At 34.4% G+C, this 24,233-nt stretch overlaps 2 protein-coding genes and 1 long non-coding RNA gene across 7 annotated transcripts; all 3 read right to left on the bottom strand.

Moving 5' to 3' along the window:
- Nucleotides 1-2,428: 2,428 nt before the first annotated feature.
- On the bottom strand, nucleotides 2,429-4,579 carry LOC145090257 (uncharacterized). Of its 3 annotated transcripts, XR_013701462.1 has the most exons (5): nucleotides 4,045-4,579; nucleotides 3,864-3,947; nucleotides 3,347-3,432; nucleotides 3,159-3,271; nucleotides 2,429-2,646 (listed from the first exon to the last, which is right to left on the bottom strand). It is a non-coding gene; the product is annotated as an uncharacterized LOC145090257 (long non-coding RNA). The 3 variants fall into 3 exon arrangements; XR_013701460.1 differs by having other exon boundaries at nucleotides 3,347-3,947; XR_013701461.1 differs by lacking the exon at nucleotides 3,864-3,947.
- Nucleotides 4,580-16,192: 11,613 nt separating this feature from the next.
- LOC145086095 (cationic amino acid transporter 4, vacuolar-like) lies at nucleotides 16,193-17,607 on the bottom strand. 2 transcript variants are annotated; one of them, XM_079023821.1, is made up of 5 exons: nucleotides 17,216-17,607; nucleotides 17,049-17,133; nucleotides 16,821-16,955; nucleotides 16,497-16,751; nucleotides 16,193-16,426 (listed from the first exon to the last, which is right to left on the bottom strand). In XM_079023821.1, the coding sequence occupies exons 1-5, from the start codon at nucleotides 17,299-17,301 to the stop codon at nucleotides 16,304-16,306; spliced, it is 684 nt and encodes a 227-aa protein (XP_078879947.1). In that variant the 5' UTR covers nucleotides 17,302-17,607; the 3' UTR covers nucleotides 16,193-16,303. The 2 variants fall into 2 exon arrangements, 1 of the variants encoding a protein (XP_078879947.1); XR_013700297.1 differs by lacking the exon at nucleotides 16,193-16,426 and having other exon boundaries at nucleotides 16,697-16,751; nucleotides 16,821-16,885; nucleotides 17,224-17,607.
- A 5-nt stretch (nucleotides 17,608-17,612) lies between these two features.
- LOC145086096 (uncharacterized) lies at nucleotides 17,613-19,744 on the bottom strand. Of its 2 annotated transcripts, XM_079023825.1 has the most exons (6): nucleotides 19,499-19,744; nucleotides 19,046-19,411; nucleotides 18,869-18,943; nucleotides 18,696-18,768; nucleotides 17,924-17,976; nucleotides 17,613-17,815 (listed from the first exon to the last, which is right to left on the bottom strand). In XM_079023825.1, the coding sequence occupies exons 1-5, from the start codon at nucleotides 19,592-19,594 to the stop codon at nucleotides 17,957-17,959; spliced, it is 630 nt and encodes a 209-aa protein (XP_078879951.1). In that variant the 5' UTR covers nucleotides 19,595-19,744; the 3' UTR covers nucleotides 17,613-17,815; nucleotides 17,924-17,956. The 2 variants fall into 2 exon arrangements, with proteins under 2 accessions (XP_078879951.1, XP_078879948.1); XM_079023822.1 differs by lacking the exons at nucleotides 17,613-17,815; nucleotides 17,924-17,976 and having other exon boundaries at nucleotides 18,463-18,768.
- Nucleotides 19,745-24,233: the final 4,489 nt, after the last annotated feature.

The raw sequence follows: 24,233 nt of genomic DNA, 5'->3' as shown, positions 1-24,233 counted from the left end.
CCCTCACCTCATGGTCTATAACACCTCCCAACTAATCATCCACTCATATTCCATCTATTACATCTACCCATGTTTTACCCCAACATTATCGTAGATATAAAATACATATACAGTTTAAATCATTTAAAACATGTATAAAATCGTTCATCCAGCATAGACGGCAAGTATTCAGATAATATGCACACATAGCACGTAATTTATATAAAATACTTCATATCTATGTGTAAGATGAAAGGAACTACGCACTCACCTGAAAGGTGGTGAGTCGGCACTCGGACATCACTTTGTTACTCTTAAAACAATTATCCCTTGACGAAACCTAGTATCATTACTACTGGAGTTTAGTCTAACGCTTGACGAGACTAATTTAATAGTCTAGCTATTATTACTATTATATAAGCGTTAAATAACATTCAATATAACTCATAATAATAGCCCAAATAATTATTTTAAGGTCCTACTAATGTTAATATAATTAAATAAAATCTATATTAAATATAGTAGAGGTGTAACTCATTTACAGCGGGTTTTTATTAAAAACTGGGCTTCGCTGGAGCAGCATTTCCGAGCCGAAAGGTTTTCTTCTCGAAGCCGTCGGGAGCTCCGGGGCTTTCTTCTCGTGATAGGGAGGTTCCCTAGACTTGGGAGGGGTTTAGGGAGGTTAGAGAGAAGTTAGAGAGAGAAAGAAAGGTTTGAAGGTGTGAGGAAATTATGAAGAGTTCATCTCTTATGTATAGGAATTGTATAGTAAAGTAGTCTCCAAGCTTCGTCCATAACTTTCGCATACGAGCTCAATTATCGACGTTCTTTATATCCACGCGTTGGTGTTTACGAGTACTACAACTTTCATTTAGATCCTGTCGGCTAATTCTCACTCTATCTCAGATTTACAAAACTGTATCGAATTCGCAACGCTCGAAGAGTAGGGATTAAGCTTCATCCATATCTTTCTCATACGAGCTCCGTTTTCAACTGTCTTTTTATCGTCTAACTCCTATTAACGATATCTTCATTTATCGTTTAGATTATTTTGGCTAAAAATCGACCGATTTAAAATTCAGATTTCGGGCTGTGCACTGTTATGCTAAATCTTAGAAAAATCACAACTTTCTCATACGAAGTTAGATTTGGATGTTCTTTGATGCACACTATCGATTTAATATATACTACGAATTTCGTTTAGATCGCTAAGGCTAAATCTCGCTCTATCGTAAATTCACTATTTATGCCTCCCGGTATCGTGTCGGTTCCGTCGCGAAACTTCGACGGGTCATAACTTCTTTGTTATAACTCGAATTTCGACGCTCTTTATATGTACGGAAACCTTGTAACATATACTAAAACTTGGTTGAGATGATTTATTCTTAATAATCTTTTGTCGAAAAGTCGTTTTCGACCCCTATTGCCTCTAAATTGACTAGCCCGGATCTACGGGCGTTACACCCTGACTCACTGAGTCGTTCCCTCAACTCGACAAGACCACTCACTATGTGGTTACGGGAAAACTTCATGCTACTCGCCGAGTCTGTTCTTCAGACTCGGCGAGTTCATGCCATGCATAAACTCAAACCCACTTTTGAGGTTAGATATGTTCCATACAATCATAGATATGGCCTCCCCAAGCATGATAATCATGTAAAGTCCAAACCTTGGTGCTCAAACAACATCTATTTGCTCATATGTGATGTTTTAGCCCCATATCTCATAACCCTTGGTCAAAACTCCCATGAATCCTCATAAAGCTTAAGGAATAAAGCTTCTCTGGACCTCTATGGATCCCATTTCAAGCCTCATCACAAATAGGGACGAAATAGACATCAAATCTAACAACAAAGGGGTCAAGAAACCCGAAACCCCTATGTTCATCATAACAACAGAAAAGGGAGCCAAAATATACCTCCAAAATGGTGCTCTGAGCTCCAAATTCGAAGGATGTCCACCTCCCTTACCTCCTCTTGGCTAGAATCTCCTTTGCCTTGCCAAACAATGCTTCAAAGGTTAACAATGGCCTCCTCTCTCTCCCAAAACGCTCAAGATCTCTTTAGGGTTTCTCTCTGGGGTTGGTGGCCGCAAATGACGGCCATAAGCCCCTTTAAATAGGTCTCAAACCCTGGAAATTAGGGTTTCATTAAACAGCGTGGACTTGCCGAGTCCACTTTTGGACTCGCCGAGTCCAGACGCGAACCCGCGTGTAAAACCGCAATCCTACTCGGCGAGTTTAGACTCCAACTCGCCGAGTCTCCTCACATCATTCAAAAATAAAAGAATAAAAATAATACATGGGAATCCGGGTGTTACACTAATCCACCTGTAACATTACAACTGAAATCATTTCACAAGATAAGAGACAATTTAAATGATAATGATTTGATGATTATAAAGATAAATAATTTATAGAATATTAGGAAAGAAATTGAAAGGGGAATAAAACACGAATTTCAATCAGGTAGAAAAAAAACAACAAAACCATCTGAAGAACTATCCTGCTTACTAATTCCTAAAGTCAAAACCTGGATGATTCCTCCGAAGGATTATTAAATCAATGTTTACAATTTCCATTTAAGGTAGCATGTAAGCAACATGTCCATAGTCCCCAATAACAACACCTTTAGTGATCCCCCAAAGCTTCAGAGGAGCACCATTATCCTATCAGAATGGCAATTCAGACCATCAATTTCAAGTTCATGAAGAAAAAAAAAAAGACAAAATAGGAGGCAAATGAGTCCAGCATGAAAAAATATTACAAGTAACAGTTTGTATTGGTTAGCATGCTAACAGAGGTGACAGGTTTGAACAAATAAAAATAAATAACTGAATTAGGGCCAAATAAAATTACAGATTAATTATGTTTTATTTTGTGTTTGGGTCAAAAATATTTTAAAATTTTGGGTTTCCATTCAAAATTACCAATTTCTTTTCAATCCAATGTTATTATTAGGTTTGTATGTTCGTCTGTTTTGGAATAGATATCTACCAGCAATACTATATAAACCTGAATGAATGACTATTTTACCTTTCCGCCCATTTAATACATACAAATAACACAAAATAAACATATATTCGATAATCATTATGAATATAAACCCAAAATATCAAAGATCTTTCAACCCAAAATGTGAATGTAAAATGTAAAAAAGACATGAATAACGTTGAACCACCTTATTGCCGTCACAATGTCGGGCTCAGTTGTCAAAGTTTCCGGATGCCCAACTGACAGCCTGCAACGTTCGGCCTTTGGGTAACCGCCTTTGCCCGTTTTGCCTAATACAAACTGAAACTTGAATCTATAAGAATCAACAAATGGCATTTTTTTCTTGTTTCGAGAAAGGTTCAAAAGCAAAATTACCCTTTTACCCCTTGTCATGCATACTTAGCATTTCAAATATATGCTTCACTTCTTCATTAACAACTCCCTTCACCATCCGGGACCTCCTAAACAAACAAAGGAAATCACAATAAAACGAACTCCCCACCATAAGAGTGTTATGTAGCCAAAGTGGTGAATGAAAACATCAAGAAATTTATTGTCAGATTCTAGCCCATGTAGGAGTGTTTCTTCATGATTTATTGTTGCCAACAACTCAAATCTTAATTATGTTTCTTTTGCTCTGAATACCTTATGTTCTAATCTTATATTAACAACCATGAACAATAAAATATGAGGGAAAATACATGTGCAAAACTAACTTACCCCATAAGAAGTTGTCAACTCATTTTTATGGCATGTATATAGTTAGTCTGTAATCTTGAGAATACAAGGAATATGAGCACTATTGTATACAAAATCGTTTTTTTCTATATGTCACAGACAATTAATTAATCAATTTGGAAAATAAAAGTTAGCAAGGGTTAAGAGATCATACCAAACAAATCTTTCATCAAAAATCTAGGGTCAAATCAGGAAGAACATCCACATTAGTTCTTATCATTCATACTTTGGGTCTAATCTGATATAAATCAAGAAGCAATGAAGCCAAACACTTATGATTTAAAATCAAGCACACAACTACAAAAGTGAGCATAAAAATACTTTTTTCTTAATACCTATGTGGCATTTCATCGAACATGTAGTGAGTGAAAGCAGGAGATTCCCACCGCCATTAATTCCACATGCCTTGAAGCCGACTCCGTCGATTTCCGCTCATCCTTTGTGGTCTTCGGTTATTTTAATGGCCGTGCACCCATCTCTGGTTAGGGTATTAGAAAGACGATTGTTGTCGATGACGAAGAAGACGGCATGCGAATTGCAGAGATTTCGGAACGAAATTAGAAATTTGCATGAGAAGTGACGTATAGGGCAGTTGTGGTGGCGGAGATAAGTCAGGAAGAAACTGGATTTGTGTCTAGTTTTAGAGAGAGAAGCGGGAAGAAAAATGAAGGCGGTGAAGGAAGTAGGTAAAGAACTGAGGCGGTGTGAATTTGCTGTTAATTTGTAATTGGATGCGGTGGGAAGTGGGAGGAAAACTTCACACATAAGAATCTTGTGTATAACACGTATATAAATATACAACACGTATTAAAAGGAACATAAAAGAGGAATAATAATGGTAATGAGAAAGAAAAAGAAAACCAATTTTTTTCGTCGAATCAATAGTGAGAACTGTTGAATTGGGAACTCTTTTTTTATATAAATATAATGAGAAATATGAGTTTTCATTTTCATGTGGTATTGTGACGAGGCAGCCCGATAGACGGCCGACGGTGCCGATTCTACTACTATGAAGATGGATGAGCACCGAATTAAGACTTTGTGGGTTAACTACTTGACTAACACATGTACTCCCTTTCTATTATCTCTCTTCTCCAATGGTGAAATTCAAATTTCATTTTTTTTTATTTTGTTTAGTTTCTAAAATCCATTTATTTGAAATGGATTATATTCCTAGTTTAGTCAAAAGATGTGTGACGGGTACAAGCACGAAGACGTGACATTGACGAAAGCTTAAATTGGCTTTAGAAAATAATCTGGTCAATAATCTACAAAGATTGTCAGATTTTTTTAAACAATTATGCATTATTTTAAGCAACAAATTAGGAGGGTTAGCATAGTGTAACTCATTAAATTGTTTGAAAATAGATATATATGATGCTTTGTAACTTGGGGTTTGTAGTAATTGAAGTATATTTTATCATTTTTGTTGTCGTTTTAAGATTTAAAAAATATATGAAAATTGAGTGAGATAAGTGAAATGAGAAATATGAGTTGTCATTTTCATGTGGTATTGTGACAAAGGGTGAAAAATATCGTATCCACCCTTATAAGTTATAAATGTATTCATTAATTTTTATTGTATGAAATATATTACGCGCGATATAATAATAACAAGTAATTATTATTATTACTAACAGCGGGGCGTGAATAGCCACTTAGTATTTCATCTGTTCGATATCTTCAAGATAAAATCATGGCCGTGTAAAGTTGCTATTTATAGTTTTTGGAGATGTTTTCTTCTACCTTCAAGAGCCCGCATGATCTGTAACATGCTGTTGATCAAGCTTCGCATGACTATTATCCCTCCGCCTTCCCCTGCAAATTCGATCCCACGATGTCAAACTCTTGAAAATGCTTCCTTCTTCTATTTCTATATATACTTGATTCCATGCCCTTTTGGTTCCGCAATCGTCAACTTCCACTAATGGAAGTCACGAACCGATTTCGTCTTGTAGGATTTAATCCATTTCTTGCGATACGTATATGATCCTTCAATTTTGATATGCCCTAATTCCGTTTTTTATTGTTTTTTTAGGTTATGAATTTTCTGGTGTTGATTATTGATGGAATTTGCACTGGTTATTAATTCATTAGTTAGTTTGGTCGAGAAGGTAAGGTAATCATCTTTCTTACCTAAAATTTTGTTTCATAATCATGATTTGTTCGATTTTATTCTTTTTATATGAAGCAGTTACTGATGTTGATGATGCTGATGTTGATGATGTTGATGTTGGTGCTTTTTCTGCATCTTCGACAGCATTACTTACATGTATTTTTATTCCTCTAACCTCTCTTCTGTATGTTTTATACAATCAACTTTTTGTTGTATTCTATGGGTTTTGATTAGGCATATTAGGAATATGTTTAAAGGTATTTCTTTATTTCCTTCGTTATTTGTTCCTATTTGTTTCTAATACATATACAATGCATGTCAACTGTCTTTGGAATTCCCAAGTGAAACTGATATGGGGTTTTGTATTTTTGCTATGAGTTAAGCTTTAGGTATGTATGAACTACAGTCACTGTGGACAAGAACCTCTTATGATATATCAGGATCCGTTGGTACAAATCTAATATTCTAACAACACACAATTGATTGATTTATTAAATGAATCATTGAAGTTTATATATTTCCATAAAGGGTTACTTTATCTCATGGTGAATTTGCAATGAATTTTCTTAACCACATGTAGGCTGAACTGAGCAAATAAACTGATGAAATCTACTCCAACCATATGGAAATGATATGCAAATTATATTTCTTTTTAGTCCTATGTGAAACCAATGCTATTATATTTCTTTTTAGTCCTATGCGAAACCAATGCTATTACAGGTAAAACGAAGTATGTTGGTCTTATATAGTAGTTACATGTATTTTGCATTTTAATTACAAGATGTTAATGTTTTTTATCTTCTATTTTAGTATTAATCTATTTGATTTTGTTAATCTAATATATAATAAAACTATCATTTGTGACCGGTAAAATATTTTTATAATAAAATTAGGATGTTCTCAAGAAACCTCATGGAGTTTTTCAAATGTTTAACTGATGCACAGACTTATAGATATGTGTTATTGAATTAGAAATATGAGCAGTAGGAGGATTGTGGTGTAAATGTTAAGGAGGTAAGATCATCTATCATATAACTGATGGGATTTAGGTAAAACAAATAAACATAACACCCTTAAATTTGCATGCAAACGAAATAGAATCTTTGTTTTCACTATTAAACCTATAACTATGAGCACACAATATGAAACCCTAGAAACCCTAGGTTATTTTTGAAAATCATATAGGGTGTAGGATTACATATATTAATTGTTATTATAGCAAATAACAATGATTCATTCACTTGTAGATTTCTTGGAAGTAAGCACCACAATTTTCGTTCCTCTAGTGGTTCACACCCAAGCTAGCAAGAAGGGAAACTATAGAGAGAGGAGAGAGGATGCATGATTTCATCCAACCCTTCTTGGAAATCAAGTTGCCGAAATATGAAGGCCCGAGGGTTCTTTATATAGTGGTACAATGAAGCCTTGGATAACCCTAATTGGAATATAATAAGAATATTTTAACTTGGTAACTATCCAACTTGTAACAATCGTAAAATTTAGGTTGATGTCCGTCGAATGACGACCGTAACTGATACTGATGGAGGACTTAATGAATGATATTCTTATACATATAAGTATATATTTTAACAATAAGAATCATTTTATAAAGATTATTATTCGTATACGACAAATCATATGCTAATAAAATCAATAAGATATATACAATTATGTTTATGTATTGAAAGGGTTTTATAAATAATAATAACAATAATAATAATAATAATAATAATAATAATAATAATAATAATATCCAAGTCCTTATGAGTGTTATATGTAATAATAAGTGGACCTTATTATCATATGACAAATATATAACAAAATAGGTGAATTATGAAATATATATATATATATATATATATATATATATATATATATATATATATATGGTTAGAAAATCTCGAAACTTAGCCCCTAAAAGTTCATTTTTTTTTCACACTACACTCATTCAAGTACTAGTGCATACAATCAACTTTAAATATATCCAAGACTAGCCTTGAATGCAAAAGTCAACCTCTAAAGGGTCTATCTTTTTTCCTTGAGTGTTTAAGTCTTCCAACCACCCATTCACATCATTCCCTTTTGGGTGTAAGTACACTCATTTAACAGTGTTGCTTACAAGTATCAACCAAAGTACATGTTAATTAAAGACTTCTACACCCTACCCCAAATACCCTACATTTTCTTTCCTTTCTTTCCTCTAATCCATCAAAATTTTGCAGAAGTGGTACTAGGGGTAAATGCAATGGGTAAGAAAATAACTTCAAGTAATGAACCAAAGTACCACCCACTTGATGATGGCCAACAATCTAGAACTAGAAAAGGACTCTTCATGGCTGGAAATGGCAGGCCAAAATCACCCTTCAAACCTTTTTCTCTCCATCTCTTCTAGCCTAACTTCGTGTTCATCAAGGAACACCTCCACCGGAGGTGTTTGCTGACTAGTTTACCGGCGAGAAAAGAGGAAGCAGCCTCTCGGAACTCCTTCTTGTTTAACCTCTCTTTGAGATAGCCAAATACCATCCCTTTGATCGATCATGTTTTCACCCATTTTTCCTAAATGACAGCCACGAGAAAGCTGTCGGAAACACCCTCGACCACCTCATTTATGTCGACAACTCCTGTAGCTGTTTTGGGTGAGTTTATTTCACCTTAAAAATCTGAAAAACTTGCTGTTTTGAACACCTTTGTGAAGTTCAATAATCTAAAACAAGATTCGTTTATTGTTTGGTGAAGATACTGGGTCTTGAACGAAGCAAAAACCTCACCGAATCCTCCCGTCTAAACTCGAGAACCACGCACCAAATGTGAGTCTTTATGGCCCCATTTTTACATTTTTACTTGTTTGGGGAGATACATACTTGAGTATTTTGATATAATTTGATGGCTAGAAAGTTTATATGTTAGATGCGTGCAAAGTTAATACTATATACAAAAACTATTAAAGTCGATGTTTATTATAAATACTATTTTTACAAATAATGTTTGTTAAAAAGGTGGTGATTAGTAATTGATATACACAAGAATTTTATAAAAAGTTAGACTTATTTACAAGTACTCGTGTAAACAAAAATATAAGATAAGAGTAATCTAGTGTTATATATTTGTCGGAACAAATAAAAATATCATTAAGAACTTACGTCGAAATTATGAACATTTTTTAGCTTGTCATGATAGGTATAACCATATGACTTGTGTATATTAGGGCATTAAACTTATTTTTCATCAATTATTAATATGAAAGAATTAAACAAGATGATAAAATAAAATTATACGAATGAATTATAAAATGATATCAAGAGTATGAGAATAAACCACAAGTAGTTATATACTATGGTATAATATGAAATCTCGTCGATAAATAATGTGTATGTATTTTTAAAACTAAAGTTTACTTACAAACGAAAATTATACGTTTTCAACATTAAGTAAATATTAAAAATACAAAAATATTCGATTAAAGCAACAACCGCTCAACCGACGTAACATCGACACGTATGAAGTACTCGACTACGCTAACGGAACGTCTTTCCTATCCGATGGTAGATTGAAACTACTTGAGTTACTAATGTCTCATTATTCGAACGCTAAGTTAAATTTAATATTTAACTAAATGCACTAGCTAAAAATAAGATCTTAATAATTTAAGATTTGTGTTGGTGACCATCGGAAGTGACGAATTTTATGAATTAAAGAATTGTCGTCATGGATTGTGCGGATTGTGTATCACGTGTGTGCTTGTGGGAGGAATGTATCGAAATGGGTGAAAGAGAGTTTTATGATGGTGTGTTTTTCCTTCGTAAGGATCAAATCCTGGAATTGACACCTAGCTCTATAACCGTTAATCAAGGAGGGATCATATATTGTAGGTCTATGTACACGACATAGATTTATAATAAATAACTTTGGTTTAGATCTATTCTTATGGGAAGATTTATGTGAACCGTATTTTTTCGTCTGTGGTTGCTAGCTACAACTTCGTCCGACGAGGCAACATGCGTCAAGTGTTTCTTTCGTCGTTACTATACAACTGCTTTTAAACGTTAGTAATGATCTCGATTCCTCAACTTTTATATTATATTGTGCATGTGTGGCTTGTGGAGGAGCGACATATAGTGTCGGTTATAGGCATATTGATATATTGAAGACTTTTATTCGAAGGAGTATAGATCTAGATTGAGTCAATTCTCCCAATTTGGGGCCGAGAGTATCGAGTGTATACGGTGTTATCTACCTCTCCTTGCGACATAACTCTTCGTAAACAGACAAGATCCAAATAATAAAAATTGTTATGAGGATGACTAATCCTTATCGTTAAAAAGTGTTTGAATAATAAAATATGCGTCATAATTTACCGGTTTTTGGAAAACAAATTATTTTGGATTATAAAATTTTTGGAGTAAAAAAAAAACCTATAAAGCTCACCAACATTATTGTTGACGTATTTTAAAAATGTATGTATCTCTAGGTGTTCAAGGTGGCCGGAAGAACTCTCATCCCGTGTGAGGATGAAGGATTTGACGTTGAAAATAAATGGTCGGCTCTATAGTAGACTTTTGTCTCTTTTATGTTGTAAGAAATCAAAATCCGTGTATAACGCTTATGGATTTTAAAAGATGTATTTTGTCATATTCAGGCTTTGGAAGAATGTAATATCGTATAAATTCTGTTATTATTTCATTATATGTTGTTGACTATGATCCAAACGTTTAAGTTGCAACCCTGACGTTTCCGCCGTTGGTTGGGGTGTGACACAACTCCTTATATATCCACATGGGATATTCTAGAAATCCTAGAATATCCCTTAAGAAACTATCAACCCTATATCTTGAAGGTTCTGAAGCATTTTCTTCAACTATTAAACAATTGCACTTTCGACCCAGCACTTTTAATTAATTCTATTAATCCCAAAATTAGTTCTGATTAATTTCTGAGTAGATATTAATTAAATAATATAGTTTCTAATTAATATATTATTTTCATAATACAATAATAAACTTTTTATATTAATTTATTGATCACATAATAAATTAATCTCTCTCTCTAAAAATCATCCTGTCCATTTGCTAGGTTTAAGGACAACCCAAAAGGACTGTGCTACTATAAAGTATATACCAATTATAGTTATGGGCTTAGACACCTAATCCAATAGTCTCCCACTTAGATAATTCTATAACTATAACTAGCAGTATAACTTCTTAATCGATCACCAAATTGTATCTTCCAAAAGGCGTATCCAAACTCTGACCCAATCAATTACGCGTCCTAACATAAGTGATCATATAATTCTCCATTCTGCAATATATCATTTGGACATGAGACATGGAATAGAATTAATCTCATTTTCCAGGACTTTGGTTTCCGATTTCTGAATTGTGATGATATAGGACTTCTAATCGAACACATCAATTTAGTCCTGGCTAGGCCCAACACTATAAGTCAACACCAAATCATCGAGGGGCCCAAAGATATCGCTTTTCCCATTAGGGAAAAAAGAACGGAAAAACTTTGATTCATATTCTTGCATCCTTTACTCATCAAGTCATGCATGACAATACGTTTTATAACATCAAGTTACCGATGTTTTTACGCATTACCAATGTAAAACCGACTTGTAAATTACAATTCATATGTCGCCGTTTCAAGATCATACGGTGTGACATCCCCAATTTCACAACCAAAAAAGACCGATTTGTTTATGCTTATTTAAAAATTAGAGTATTCTTTTTGAAGAATAATATTGCGGAATTTGTTCCCAAGAAACATGATAAAGATATTATCAAAACATTTCCGAAGAAATGTATATTTATTTATATTAAAACATTGGGATTTCATAGTCAATTTAGAAACATAAGCATAACGAAATATTACAAGCCTTACATTAATTAAACTAGTGGCCTAATACTCCTTGAATCTTTCAGCAGAATGTATATTTCATAAACCCACCTGTGGTACAATAAACTGAGTGGGTCAGGTTGGGAAACCTGGGGAGTACAGAGGGATTTCAATCCCACCATGCTATATCATATATATATACATATATATTTTAGAACTCACAATATACAATTTCACCTCATATATGAAATTTTATCCCACCCCGTCGATCCTCACAAAAACACGATCCATACTCTCGGATCTAAAATTAACAGCTTTACCTAATCCATACTCATGTATCATGTATGAATGACTACGTCTAATCCATGCTCTCAGATCAATGAAAAATGACTATGCCCACTCCATACTCTTGGATAGGGACGAATGACTATATCTAATCCTTGCACTCGGATTAATGACAATTGACTATGCCCTTTCCATACTCTCAGACTAAGGACAAATGATTATGTCTAATCCATGATCTCGTATTAATGACAAATGACTATGCCCTCTCCATACTCTTGGACTAAGGATGAATAACTTTGTCTAATCCATGCTCTTGGATCAATGACAAATTTTAAAGTTCTAGCCTCCGTGTATATTTCCCCCCGCACTCATAAGAAGATACTACCCGATATTCATCTTAATTAGCTTAGGTTTATTTTGTAAGTCCTAAATCATCATATATTATCATATATGCTCTTAACACGTATTTCAGGTAATATCAGATATCTCACATATAAATATATATTTAATAATTTAATTAATACTTGTATTAAAATCATCTTCATGAAAGGGACTATGCACTCACTTGTTAAAGTGATGACTCATATTCGGGCAACGATTCGCTTCTAACAATTATCTTTTCCGTTGACAAAACCTAGTATTATTTTCACTAAATTTTAGTCTAATATTTATTGCGACTAATTATTAGTCTAGATTCATCATTAACTTAAAGTCTACGTTCATGATCTATCAAGTAAGGAACAACCAGGAAGGTTCATATTGGAGGTAGGGTCCGTTTGGTATATGAAGTATACTGTTTGGAAATCCCACTTTAAACACCTCACTAAATCAAAATCTTGACATCATCCCCATAAGTAGATCAATCAGTATAACGACTTGGAATCACAGATAAATTTTGTTTATAGGTTCATAAGAACGTTAATGAACTTAAACATAAGTTATACTTATAGTTTGGTAAGCATAACTCACTTACAAGGGGGTTTAGCGAGGAATCGGGCTCTGCGTGGGCAGAACTTCTAAGTCAAAATCTCTTCTCTTCAGGGCCTTCTATTGCTCCGGGACTCGCTTTTAACACCTAGGAGGTGCTAGGGAAAGAAATAGAGGCATTGGGGGGTTTTTGGGAGAGAATGGGTGAGAAAGATGTGAAGAATGGAGTGATTTGCACCTTTTATATATAGGCTGTAAATATGTCGAATGTGGAGCGTTCCCTAGCTGAACACTGACCGTTTGTTGGCCATGTGTCAACATCTGGTGGCAAGGTGTGGGTAGGAAGCAGTGGCTCAGATTTTTGACGTTGTTTATATCCACACGTAGGTAGCGATGTGATCTACAAATTTCGCTTAAAATCCGTCGGCTAATTTTGAATTTATTTTTAAATTTATATTTTAAAAGACTTAGATAGTTAAAGTCCGTTAAAAATTCATAACTTTGTCATCCGACGTCCGTTTTTTACTGTCTTTATACTATTGAGCTCCTATTAACAAGATCTTCAATTCTCATTTAGGTTGTATCGGCTAAAAATCGATCGATCTAAAATTCGATTTTTGGGCTGTATACTGCTATGCAAAATCTTAGAAAATTAATAACTTCCTCACACGAAGTTAGATTTTGGCGTTCTCTATATGTGCGCTCTCGTTTCAACGTATACTACGACTTTCTTTTAGATCACTAAGGCTAAAAGGTATTTTGTCAAAAATTTTCTATTTATGATAAGCAGAGCCGTGCCGTTTTTGTCGCAAAACTTCTACGGGTCATAATTCTTCGTTATAAGTCGGATTTCAACATTTTTTATATGTATGGAATCCTTGTCACATATACTATACTTTAGTTAAGATTATTTATTCTAAATAATATTTTGTCAAAAATTCATTTTTAACTCTTATTGTTTCTAAATTGACTAGCCTGAATCTATCGACGTTACAATTTTCTCCCCTTTAGGATGATTACGTCCTAGAATCATCAACAAAACAGGGCTTGTATACTGACTTCATACATTATCTTTTCATCCTAGGTAATAATTGTAACTCTTATGTCATTTCAAATGAGTATTGTCACACCGTCGGCTGATGCGGGACATGCTGGGAGTGGGACTAAGTTCATGGATCACAGATAAAATGAATATATAGCACAAGTACAACGATAAACAAAACATCACTTGTATTCCATCATTAATTTTGAATACAAGGTTCTTATAGATAATAATAGTACAGTAGTTGCCTTAAACAGGCAGACAGATAACGAAAACTAAATGATCCAAAAAGTATTGCCTTTGTAAGTTTGAGGGTCAACACAAAGGTTGGTGAGAGTCACAAGTTTTATGAAATAATTATACTTTTAATGTGATCCAAAAAGTATTGCCTTTGTTGTAAGTAAAACTGTGTTTGGAAATGTTTGATAAAAATAGAAATCTAAACTGTGGTTTCTAGATATTGAAATCTAGTTTAAGTTTATAGTGAAAAAGTTATACAGATAACAGATAAAGAAGCACACAAATATACATATAAAGTTATTTGTCAAGGTTTTACTTAACGGCCGCAGATACGGATAAACGGATGAAGAACAAGTATATTTGATAAGAGTACAATAAAAGGGTATGATATTTGTTTAAACAGTTGATAAAAATTAGGGTAGTGTACAAAAGCATATATAAGAGCCTAAGATACAAGTTCAATATATAAACTTATATATTTTTGTATGTGTATGAGGCATATTGAAACTACCAAGTTGATAACCGTCTATACAGTCATAGCACATTTGTTGTCGGAATGTATATGCTATTTTTATTAGTTGTATTATTTTAACAACATAACATATGTAAATATTGATGTTTAAAACGATTTTGTTTACTTATAACGTATAAGTATTTAAATAAATATTTCACAAGCTAGAAATGTGTTTACACAAAATAATGATAATTCATATGTATTTTGTATGATAAATATTACTTAGTACGCATACTACCATGTACAGATGAGGGTAAGACATGAAACACTGAAGGGCAGCACCATTTTAGCATTTAAGCCGTTCTAAAATCCAACAACGTTATGCGGGCTTTCAAACCAGATTCCCCGTACCGTAAGTAGTAGAGTAATAAATAATTTGATTTCCTAGAAATTTTGATATATATTAATATTTGAACGTGATTGGTATTATAATGATTCCTTGAATAATTTCATATGTTTTGCCTATTCAAAATTTATTTAAATGATGATTTATTTAAATAAATTTTCTTTAAAATTTTAATTTAAAATGATTTAATATTTTCCAAAAAAGAGGTAGGGTTTGAACATTTTATTTAATGTTTCATTAGGTTAGGACTGATTTTACAAAGGAATTTCGGAATAGGGGGCAAGGAATTAATTTTGTAAATGAGTTTGCATAGTAATCTCAAGTTTTGCATAGGAGGTAAACCCTCCTGTGCTCGTCGCTGTGTGTATCATCGAATGAAAAAAATAATACGAATGGCTTTAAGATTTTTGATGATCGACGAAGGCACATTTGATCAAATAATCTTATGTTGATGGATGGAGTGGACTTATGGTGGAGGAAGCAATAGTAGGAGGTGGTGACGGCGGTGGTTTGGGGCTGCGACAGGGAGGCGACGGAGGTGGCACACTACTAGAAACAGGGGTTTTAGAGACGGACGAATCCGTCGCTATTCCATCGCTAAATGTTGTTTGCGATGGATCAGCGGCATATTCACTCCATAGGTAATTAAAATGTGGCTAATGACTTAGCGAGGGTTTTAGCAACGGATTAGTTTTTCCTTGCGACAAATTTAGCGACAGAGTATCCGTCGCTAAATGTTACTCAATACATTTACCCAGGACGTTAGCGACAAAATTTGTTAAAGACATTCCGTCGCTGTACTGTCGCAAATTTCCATGATCAGTTTTTTTTTCCATAGCTAATCCCTTGCAAAGTTCATATACTAAATTTTTTTTGTCCATCGCTGATCTGTCGCAACCTTTAGACATGATTTTTCCCCATAGCTAATCCCTCGAAAAATTCTTAAATTAATTTTGTTCTTTTTCCGTCGTTGATTCGTCACAAACTTTAGACATGATATTTTTTCTATAGCTAATCCCTCACTAAATTCATGCATTATTATTATTTTTTTTGTCTAATCCGTCGCGAACTTGTAATATCATTTTTTTATTATGATTCTAAAAGGAAAAAAAATACTACAATCATCAAATTATTATACTAAAAAACATCAAATAATGATACAACCAAAAACAGCACAGAGAGTAGTAACAGATCCGATTGTTATAACATATATGAAATCATGATGATCGTTATAGATGTAAATAAACATGATATTACAATTACGCCCTTCAGAAAGAAATGTTGTATGCTTACATTGCTCCATTCATTCCATAACTAGCAAAAGCAGAGGCGATAGGGGTATCAGGGTCTAATTGGGAACATGGCACCAAACCAATCACAACAGCAGATACATCTCTCTGAGGATTCTTCACCTGTAATATAAACAATATGAAAATTACAATTATACCCTTTAGAAAGAACAATCACAATCACTAGTGTTACCTCTTCGGCTGTGCTGGTTACTGCATCAAAACCATCATATGAGAAAAAAACGGGAAATACCTGAAAATCAGAAACATGTTTCATGTTGCCAAGGGTAAAATGGTAATTTAACACATGTGAAAAAATGAACATATTACCTGCCTGGAACTTTATATCCACCCATTGAGTCTTGAAACCTATGTGTCCACCAACTACTATGATGAAAAGCAAGGCTACAACGTTTATTGTTGTGATTATGCCTTGAGCCAATGAACTCTAAAAGTATTCATTTTATTAGTATAATAAAATTTAAGAATAAGTCATTAACTGAAAGGACTAAAATACCTCTTTGATTCCAGTGCAAAGTAGTACAGTTATAATGAAGACTAAAACAGCAGCACAAGGATCAACTATAATTCCAAGAATGGTGGGTCGAGTTAAGAAAGCAGAAAGCTTATCTGGACCTCCAAAAAACACAGCCTGTTTAAAACTGAAATTATAATTCGAAAAAGAAAAAGAAAAAGAAAATTGAAATTATAAATTAGGTTGAAAGAAAAAGGAGGTGAAGTGCACCATATTTGTGGATATGCCACGGGCTACAGCTGCTCCACCAAGTGTGTATTCAAGAATCAGGGACCAACCAATCAACCAAGCAACACTGGAAGTTGAAGGGGATAGAATATTGATTTGCAGAAAGAAAATATGAATATATGAATAAGAGAATTCTTAAGAGAAATTACGAGATTACCCTTCTCCAACATATAAGTAAGAATAGTGATATGCACTCCCTGCAGATGGGCAACGACATGCGAGTTATGCATAACATAATGCTGAAAGTCCAGCTGCTATTCCGGCTATGAGGAATGATATTGTGATTGCAGGCCTTGTTTTCTCTTTAGCAACTGTTCCAACAAGAATGTAAACTCCAGCTCCAATTGTTTCTCCAAATCTTGAAAAAATTGGTTTGACTTTTAGGTTAATTGATACCAATACATCCCAACATCATACATACATACATACATACATACATATATAACAAATTCATTGCATAACGACACTAAGAGAAACAACGTGTATTAATCAACAAAACATATATATATGTATCGATTTTACTTAATGTAAATCCGAGAAGTGATCAATAATAGATAGACGATGAAAGGTGAAAAGTGATGATACGTAAGTTGATTGAAAGTTTACCAATGGCGATGAGATCAAAAAACAGAGAGACATTTGGCCAACTGAAAACCCTCAGCTCTAGCGACACTTGCATCAACCAAGGGAATAAAAACTAATTCTATTTGTCTTTCTAAAATCATTAACGGAGGTTATTATCATGTTTCCTACAGAATCATTAGAGCATGTTTATCATAATCGATCAATGGTTACATTACATTGATCAAAAGATGCATTGGCCAAAAAAGAAGAGGAAATAATACAAAATTACATACCTGCCTTGGAGAACTACTCAAGGGATGTCGTACTTATATATTGACACATTGATCTGTCAAGAAATGAATAATGATTAAAAAAATTAATAAAAGGAAACAACTACAAAATATATTTCACATGGAGATATGAAGATATGGAGATATTTTATAACACTAAATATATTTCCATGTAAAGTGTTACTTTTGCTTTAATTTTACTTTTAAATTGTGATCAAGAGAAAACATTTTTCGCAGATATCAACTACTTAATTTCACTCTAGAACACAGACTATAATTTTCAACTTGCTACAAAAATAGAGCTTCATCACTTGCTAAAACCCATTTTATATGCAATCATAATCATGGTTTTATGCTTTTTTGTATGTTATTTGAATTTAGATATAAGATGGTGTTTACGTAAGTCGCACATTGACACCATTGTATGTCTCATAAGGCATTTCAACTGAAGAAAATTCAAAAGGAAATGTTTTCCTTTCATATATTTCACCAGGAACATCCAATTCACGAACTACATAAGAAAGGGTAACATTGTAAATTATTGATGAATAGTGATGTTGAATTATCAATTATCAAGGAAAAAACAACATAAAAGTTGTCATTTCATCAATAACATGTAAAAGTTAGCCTCCAAACAGATGGACTTACCAACAGAGGTAAAGTCATAGAAGTTGCCTCTGTCAAAATAAATTTATACAAACAGAAATAAAATACTAAAATATTATTAATATTGATTTGCATGACAATTTCTCCTATAAATAAGTAGAAAACTCACCAATTTGACAAAGGAGTTCTATTTTAATGCCATTATGTTCGACCTTCTTCCCTTGCATTGGGTCTACAGATATCTGCAAAAAGGGTAAATAAGTAAATTCAACTTGTTTCGATCAGTAGCTAGCAAGTAAGAGGTTTATTATCCAACAAAATTACAAAACCATCAATAAATACCACTCCAGCAATGCATTCTTGACTTTGGAAAAGAGGCACCATTGATATCTGACCATTTTCCTTCTTCAAAGGAACCTGATGATGAATTAGTAAAGAAGAATTATTATAGCAGGCCAAAGTATTGATATACTAAACAATAATCATCTATCTAGAATGAGAACAATAAGAATAGCTTACTTGTTTGTGAGTTTTCACATCATTAAATGTAACTGAAATATTACAAGAAGGCTTGAAAGCTCCTATATTAGTAAGTGGAGTGAAGTAAATTGCTATTTCCTGCAATGTTCTTGTAATATGCATTAACCTTACCAAGTATCCCCTGAAAGCTGCTTGTGCCTTAGTAGCAGCCTGTTCTAGCCTGATTAAATCATCATCATTTGCAACATTTAGTAAGTTGGCACTGGAGCTCTTCTCTAACTGTGATTGTTCTCCATTTATGTTGCTGATGTGGCACACTGGTGTTGACATAACAGTAGAATCAACAGCAAGATCATTTGATTGTGTGTTGAGGGTAATGGAGGTCTTTTTGTCTAAACTAGCATCCTTCAAGAATAATAAGATACCATCATGTATATGTGTTTTACTAGTAACAGGTGTAACTGTAAACTGTAAATTAACACTTTTACTTACTTTTGAGATATTAGATTTTGATGACTCTTCCCAAAAAGAACAGTCTTCATCCACTTTCCAGGAGATTAGATTCCTTGAGTAATTCACGAGATTCATTGAATAATTTTCAACACATTGCTACTTGTTTTCAATTAGGTACATGCTATTAACTTCATCAATTGTCAAGATTATCAATTCAAAGCTAATCCTATCAATCTAACACAACACAATACAATGACCTAAACTTATGCATATCATCCACAAAGTTCAAAATTACCTCAAGGTTAATCAAATTTCTATAAACAAGAGCTTGAATGGGATGACCACCACTGTGATCCAGCTACCGCCAACAGAACCACCACCGCTATCTTATCGGGTGATCGACGTCGTTGTTGCCGCTAAGTAGTTACGGTCTGGAGTAGTTGTGAATCAACAGATCGAAAGGCATTGGCATGGAAGTAAGCTGTGAGTCAACGAGGAAGGGATTCAAACCGAGAAGAAAGCCAACGAGGATGTGATTTCAGATCAGGTTTTCCTTTGAGAGGCTTCAAAGAGGGATGATACAGGTTGACTGTGGTGGAGGCGATTTCCTGGACAGAGTAGAGATTTGACGGTCATATAGGGATTTGGTAGAGATTTGGGAATAAATCGGTGGGAATGAAAATAAAACGAGGGAACTAGTAAAGGAAGAAAAGCCAGGAATGAAAAAAGGAAGGCGTAGATTTTCTGCAAGGGTTTAGCGAGGGCCAGGAAAAAAAGCCACTAATTTTTTGCAATCCGTCGTTATTCCCTCATTGAGAGGTTTTACTTTTCGACGGTTCAGCGAGGGACTGTTTTTTGTCGATAAAATCAAACCAATCTGTCGTTGATCCCTTGGTAATACATCTCTAAACTTCTATAATTATTTGGATTGAAATATTTATGCATTCCATCAGTGATTCCTCAGTAAACTGTCGCTAATTAGCTACAGATAAAATCTGTCCCTGATTCCGTCGCTGTAGGTTAGGTATCTAGTAGTGGCAGTTTGGTGCTGTTGCCTTCGTTTCTTCATTCTGTTAGTAATTCCGACGTGTGGGGGGGTGGGAGGAGGTGGTGGGGTTCGTTTTTCAGTGTTATATCATCAAAGTAGTGGTGGTGGTGATGATTTATTGGTGGAGAAAGGGTGGTGCAGTGGAGGTTTGAAGGTGGCAGTGGGTGGCCGGTGGTGGTTGTTCTCTTGCTTTTTTTGGCTGAAACAGTAAGGGGAGGAGAGGGAATGTGTTGGTTGTTAAAACATGCAAAACATCAGGTTCATTAATTTTATAAAGTCCAACTTGATTTATATTTTCATATTGGAATTCGAACACAAATTTAAACTTGATAAAGATTGATTCGATCAACATCAACCATGTTGAAACTCGATTGACAAAATATCTATTCATCTGCTATCCTCTTAGTTACTATATATGTAAAACAAGAAAACCAATAACTTGAAAGTTCTCTTTCTTGGTAGCCGTTGTTATGTTTTGCAATGATAGAACATGTGGTGGGGTTGCGGGTTGAATCGCATTCTACTCTTCTTTGATTGGAGATTATAATAAGAAGGTTCAAATCATTCATCAGTCAGTTAAGAAGGTTCAATAGCTCTGTGTCCAAGACTCCGTTGTTCCGGTTTCAAGATAAAGAGGATTTCAATTCAGAGCGATCAGTACACGGGTTTCAAAAATACAATAGGGTGTGTTTGGTCGTGGAAATTGTTTTTATTTTCTTTAGAAAACGTTTTCAGCAAATAACATTGGATTTTCAGTTTTCAATAAAAAATATAGAGAATGCATTTGCTTAAAACTAGTGGAGTTTTCATTTTTTATTTTAGAAATTTAAAATACTTTCGAAAACTGTAAAAATCACTTTTCTAATCTATATATAATTTTGTAAACAGAAAATTTTCATTTTCATGGAAATATTTTGAAAATTGAATCAGCCCAACGCATATTCAAAGTTTTCATTCTCATTTTAAAATCCTCCAGGAAAATTTTGCTCAACCAAACACACTTTTATCTCTGGTTCAAGTATCTTCAATGATCACAACATAGGTTCTGGGTATATTCATTCTCTTATTCTATTCTTAATGGAGCATTATGCGAATAGGTGAAAATGGCAATAGAAGCAATGGTAATTGTGGCGATTTTGATAGACCTGGTCTCATCCACATGCGAAGTCTAAGGCCTTCAATATTAATATATTGTTTCAAACACTTTATGTTATGGATTCCCCAGTACATTGAAAAATGGTTACCTTTGGGACATTTTTCTAAAAGATGGAAGTGTTGTAGATGCCCTACATCTCTAGGAGACATTATTTGAGCAATATGTTTGGATTTGTCTGATTCTTATTAGCGTAGGCAATGTGGAAAGTTGACCGGCAGTACATATGCTCTATTGGATTGCATAATTATCTCCACCTGATTTTCCTCTCCATCACGTAATTTATTCCTAGACTTAATGGCTTTCCATATTGATGTAAACAATTTGCATATTTATTTTTCCTTTTATATTGTATCGATGTAATCACTTTTAAAAACAATAATAAAAAAATTCTATATGGTATCAGAGCGGCTCTCTGAACCGCTCGACAAACAAACCCTAGAACGGGCCACCCCACTCTGATCGACAGCCATGGAGTATGAACAATCATCCGGAAAGAAGATCGAAGAAAACCATGTTGACACCAATTCTCCATGCCACATTCACGATTCTGAATACTGTGATTTCGACCCAAACTCATGTCTTACACCAGGTTTGAATTCTAAACAATATTGTGGTCTCTTACGCTATATTGAAAAAAAAAAAAAAAACTCGTCAAAGGATGAGCTACTTCTAGAAGCCAACATGTTGTGTAAAGATAGAGAGGATAATGGTTGGATAGCGTGTTGTACTGAACACCTAACACATCGAGCCAAATGGATTGAAAACAAAATGGTATCCACTCTTGAACCTCTTGACATGATACCAAATGGTGATTCCACACCTATTGAAGGTAAAGGAAATTGTCATTTACCCAATGGAACCACTATTAAAGGAGTTCTGCATGTTCCAAAGTTTAGGTGCAATCTACTATCGGTAAGCTGCTTGTCAAAGGATCATCAATGTTCAATGACTTTTTCCCAAATTTATGTTTCATGCAAGACTTTTATTCGAGGGAATTGATTGGAATGGTAAAATGTAAACGTGATCTATATTGGATTGAGATGGTGGAAAATAAAGTAAGGCTATGATGGCTTCAAAAGAAGTATGACATAAGAGGCTAGGCCATACTTCTAGCGATAAAATGTTTGGTCTTGATTTTGTTAAAAGTGCTTCTTTTAAGACAGTGGATTGTGATTCGTATGCAAAAGCCAAACACACTTAATTACCTTTTCTAGTGAGTTCTACTAAAAGTAAAGAGTGTTTTAAATTGTTACATTGCGACATATGGGGAAAGCACAAAACTCCTTCCCTCTCTCAGGCAAACTAGTTTTTTACAATCATGGATGACTATAGTCGATCCGTTTGTGTTTTTCTCGTAAAACACAAATTTGAGGCGGGTGATCGCCTAGTTTATTTCCACAAACCAGTCAAGAAACAATTTGGAAAATTGATAAAAATAATCTATTGCGACAACGGGGGAGAATTTGTTTCAAACCGCATGAATGATTTCTCTGCCGAGCATGGCATAATCCTTAAGACTACCTGCCCCCACATGCCACAACAAAATGGCATTTTAGAATGCAAACACAGACACCTGCTCGAGACTGCACAAGCCCTAAGATTTGAAGCCAACTTTCCAAAAGGGTTTTGGGGCAAATGCATTATGACGACTTTGTTAGTCCCAAAAATGAGGATCCAATTTAGTAATCAATGAAGTTATTTGCAATTAAATTGAGATTGAGATGAAGAAGTAGAATCAAGCATGCACACATCTATTGCCATTAAATGTCAAGTACATCTTGATAAAGTACAACTACTGCAAGTACATCTTGATAAAGTACAACTACTGCAGAGTTCTGACACCAAGCCAAAAAAAAGTACAAACTGACACAACACAGTTGCTATAAATAGTACTCCTTCTACCAACACAAGTGTGTGCAGCCGACACATGAGTGCGGCCACACACACTGTGTGCGGCCGCACACACATGTGTGGCAGCACACATTGCAAGACAACACACAATCACTGCAAAAATTGACACTATCACCTATTCAAAATGATGCCTAGCTCAAACCACAAAATTATGTTCTTTCAGTCTCCCCCTTGGTTTGAGACTAGCATAGTCTTGTCTTCACTCCTTTGGCTCCTCGGCAGACTTCTCAAAGAACCTCAGATCTGATCTCCCCATCGATTCCATCCACAATCTTCCATTTATGATCGTAGCCACCATTGCAGTGAATTCTTTAGCAGTAGTTTCCATTACGTCTTTTCTGCATATTATCTGGTGATGAGCCAGAGTCTGGATATCCCTTTCTCGAAAACGAAGAAGATCTTTTGCATTAATCAGCCTCAAAACATGTTCTTGATCCTTGAATTTGATAGCAGCAGTTGCAGTTTCGTCATCGTATGCCCAAAATTCCATATTGTCAAGATATCCCTCCTGGAAGTGCTGAGGGATTGGAATTTCTTTTTGCTTTTTTGTAGCAGGCCATAAAATAATCTTCATAGGTTTGCCTGTTTCTGGGTCGAGAACATCCTTATCCTTTCGATAAAGGGCTTTGGCAGTCTTCATACTGGGAAAATTTTCTTTG

Source organism: Lactuca serriola, chromosome 2 (genome assembly GCF_051521515.1).
Source record: "Lactuca serriola cultivar US96UC23 chromosome 2, Lser_US96UC23_V15, whole genome shotgun sequence".
Lineage (NCBI taxonomy): Eukaryota > Viridiplantae > Streptophyta > Magnoliopsida > Asterales > Asteraceae > Lactuca > Lactuca serriola.
This window is presented reverse-complemented; position numbering and strand designations above follow the sequence as displayed.